The 3,612-nt window shown below is 36.6% G+C and overlaps 1 protein-coding gene across 1 annotated transcript; it reads left to right on the top strand.

Annotated features, from left to right (window-relative positions):
• Positions 1-1,397: 1,397 nt before the first annotated feature.
• On the top strand, positions 1,398-3,612 carry LOC133287303 (cytochrome P450 81E8-like). Its single transcript, XM_061484880.1, has 2 exons — positions 1,398-2,338; positions 2,854-3,612. The coding sequence occupies exons 1-2, from the start codon at positions 1,454-1,456 to the stop codon at positions 3,451-3,453; spliced, it is 1,485 nt and encodes a 494-aa protein (XP_061340864.1). The 5' UTR covers positions 1,398-1,453; the 3' UTR covers positions 3,454-3,612.

Genomic DNA, 3,612 nt, shown 5'->3' with positions numbered 1-3,612 from the left:
ACACTATAAAAGGGTTATGGTCCCCAATACGTCAAATGAACAACCCTAGTTTCTCTTCCCCATCAAGAGAGAGACGGCACACTAAGGAATTCGGTTTTAGGGTGATTTGACTGAGGAAGACTACAAACCCCAAAAGACAAGATCAAAGTTATTCCGCTGCAATGGAGACAGGTATGCCTCCACCTTTATGTTGTTCTTATTTCTTTATGATTTGGTATGATGAATCTTAGCTTGTAGGTGATAGTTATCACCAAAAGGTTTAGAGGAATTAAAAAAATTCCAACAGGAGCTAGCAGAGTATTTGTGTAATAAGATTCATTTGTGTTCCATTTTCCCATCTAGAATTAATATTGTCTAATCCATCATAAATGGAATATTGCCTAAAATAAATGGAGACAATTTTTATCTTCTGTCGATTAATATTAATTTATTTTATTCACTCTATCATAAACTTACTTAAGGGGAATTTGATAGTGGAGAATTTTTTTTAATCCAAGAATCATGATTTCCTAAAATATAGTGGGAAAATGAATTTTCTGAGAGTGTTACCAAAATATTCTCGAGAATGCTTGGTTAAGTTAAATTTTTTCTTGTCATAGAAATCCTAAAATATCATCCATTGGGTGGAATTTTTGAATGGTATTTACAGAAAATTTTACACACAAAATAAAATTCAATTTTTTTTAAAAAAAAATCTCATATCAAATGTGGGTAAATAAAATTACCATCCTTAATTTTCCGAGAATCCTAAAAAACTTTTTATCAAACGCCACCTGTATTAATTTTGTGTAATAAGATTCATTTTTTTTTCATAGAAGAAAAAAGAATAAGCAAAATTAAATCCCACCCGAGGTAAGTAAAAACGAACTATTTACTTAAAAGTTAAAAGTGTGTATCTTGAGTTCTTGATTAATATTCTGACATCATTTTACAATGGAATTATACAGTTAAAAAATACAAATCTATATCAGAAAATTAAAAAATATTGCTTTTAAAGCATAAATGAAAAATATTAATAGAACCGGACTGTTCCTTTTAAGTTGAAATTAGTTCTATTATAAACCTTAAATTGCATCATCACTGACGCAACATCAACAGAAGGCAGCAAAATAAAAAACGCTAATGGCACGTGTTGACAAGTCTAGAGTATCTGTTTACTAATCTAATGCACTGCACGTATGACTATTCGTTAGTCTTATCCGCATGGAATTGTCAAGTACTGCAGAGAATCAGAGGTAATTGGATCTTTGGTAAGATATCAGATTACGTAAGCTCAAACGCAATCGAAGCCACTTTGGTATGTGGATTTGTATGCAACAGTACATGTCACATGCCTTTATAAACTCCACTGCAAGTGGTGATCAGAATCAACCAACCATCATTGTGGCCTTAACTGTGTCTGTCTCTAGCTAGATAATACCAAAACAAATCTAACGACCTTCAATCTTCAAACATGTCCCCATTCTTCTATTTCTCCCTCATCTCTCTTGTTTTTCTTGTCACTTTGAAGCTCTTGTTCCAAACAAGAAGATTCAAAAACCTTCCTCCAGGTCCACCTTCTCTTCCTATTATTGGAAACCTTCATAAACTCAAACAGCCACTCCACCGCACCTTCCATGCTCTATCACAAAAATATGGTCAAACCTTTTCTCTTTGGTTCGGATCCCGTCTTGTAGTTGTTGTTTCATCACCATCAGCAGTGCAAGAATGCTTTACCAAAAACGATATCATCCTAGCAAACCGTCCACAATTTCTCACAGGCAAGTACATCGGCTACAACAACACCACCGTATCAGTATCCCCCTACGGCGACCATTGGCGCAATCTCCGCCGCATCATATCACTTGAGGTTCTCTCTTCACACCGTCTCAACTCTTTCTTGGAAATTCGAAAGGACGAGATCATGAGGCTAATACGAAAGCTGGCTCAGGACTCGTGCAAGGACTTTGCCAAAGTGGAGCTCAAAACTAAGTTTTCAGAAATGACGTTTAACACTATAATGAGAATGGTCTCAGGGAAAAGATATTACGGTGAAGACTGTGACGTCACAGATGTTGAGGAAGCAAGGAAATTCCGAGAAATCGTCAAACAGTTGGTAACGTTAGGAGGGGCAAACAACCCAAGTGACTTCTTAGCATTACTGAGGTGGTTTGATTTTGATGATTTGGAGAAGAGGCTAAAGAGGATTAGTAAGAGAACAGATGCGTTCTTACAAGGACTCGTTGATGAGCATCGTAATGGGAAACAGCATGCCAATACCATGATAGACCATCTCTTAACCCAACAACAAACACAGCCTGAATACTATACTGATCAAATCATCAAAGGACTTGTTCTGGTAATTGTTGCTATATACTTTTTTTCCCTATATATATATATACATATTGCCATGATTGTTGTGGTCGATCTTGCATTATGTTTTTGCTTGTATATTTACAGTGAGCTCGTAGCCTCGTGCTCCATATTAGGATAAGTTTATTATAGAGTGAATAAAATAAATTAATATTAATCGACAGAAGATAAAAATGTCAAACTAGGTGGATGGGTCAGTGGTGGCAGTTATGTGCGTGGGCCCAGAGTGTCATGAGAACATGAACATGGCTTGCTGGATAGACTTGAAATCAGAAGATCATCAGTCAATGCCATCTCTTTTGTAACCCTACAGAGACATGTCAAATAATTTTATTTTTTTTAATGTTTAATTATGCAAAAAGTGGAAAGCCAGATCCGTCGCTTTTATTGGAGGCGGATGCATTACTAACTACATCAAAATATATTAATTACTTTTAAAGAAAGTAAAAGTAAAATTTTCCTTATTCGCTGTATTGATAGTGCCTTTGTTGGACTTTCCAGGTAATGCTGCTTGCAGGAACAGACACGTCATCTGTGACTTTAGAATGGGCAATGTCTAATTTATTGAATCATCCAGAAATATTGAAAAAGGCAAAAAATGAAATAGATACACAAATAGGACAAGATCGCCTGGTAGATGAGCCTGACATTTCCAAACTCCCTTACCTTCAAGGCATTGTGTATGAGACACTTCGGTTGCATCCTGCCGCTCCATTATTGGTACCCCATTTGTCTTCAGAAGATTGCAGTGTAGGAGAATATAATATCCCACAAAACACTATTGTGTTGGTTAATGCTTGGGCCATTCATAGAGATCCCAAGTTGTGGTGTGACCCTACACGCTTTAAGCCCGAGAGGTTTGAGAAAGAAGGCGAAGCAAACAAGCTGCTTTCATTTGGGTTAGGTAGAAGGGCTTGTCCTGGAGCAAACTTGGCTCAACGCACAGTAGGCTTAACTTTGGGCTTATTGATTCAATGCTTTGAATGGAAACGAATAGGAGAGGAAAAAATTGACATGACTGAAGAAAAGGGACTCACCATGCCAAAGAAAATTTCCTTAGAAGCCATGTGTAAAGTGCGCCTACCATTGGCATACAGTTGAGCGCTGCTGAAAGCATGCACAAGGTATAATCATCTCGAAGGAGCGTTAAGGAAGTATATATATGTAAAATAAAATGAATAATATGTGTGCTAAAATAAAGGTAGGATAGGATCACCAATGTACAATTATGACTCATCTTCGTCAGCGCTTAAACTTTTT

The sequence above is a fragment of the Gastrolobium bilobum genome, unplaced genomic scaffold (genome assembly GCF_033153095.1).
Source record: "Gastrolobium bilobum isolate Gb01-03AN ecotype WA unplaced genomic scaffold, APGP_CSIRO_Gbil_v1 utg2810, whole genome shotgun sequence".
NCBI classification, from domain to species: Eukaryota; Viridiplantae; Streptophyta; class Magnoliopsida; order Fabales; family Fabaceae; genus Gastrolobium; species Gastrolobium bilobum.
Note: the sequence above shows the minus strand (reverse complement) of the source record. Positions and strands in the feature narration are given on the sequence as shown.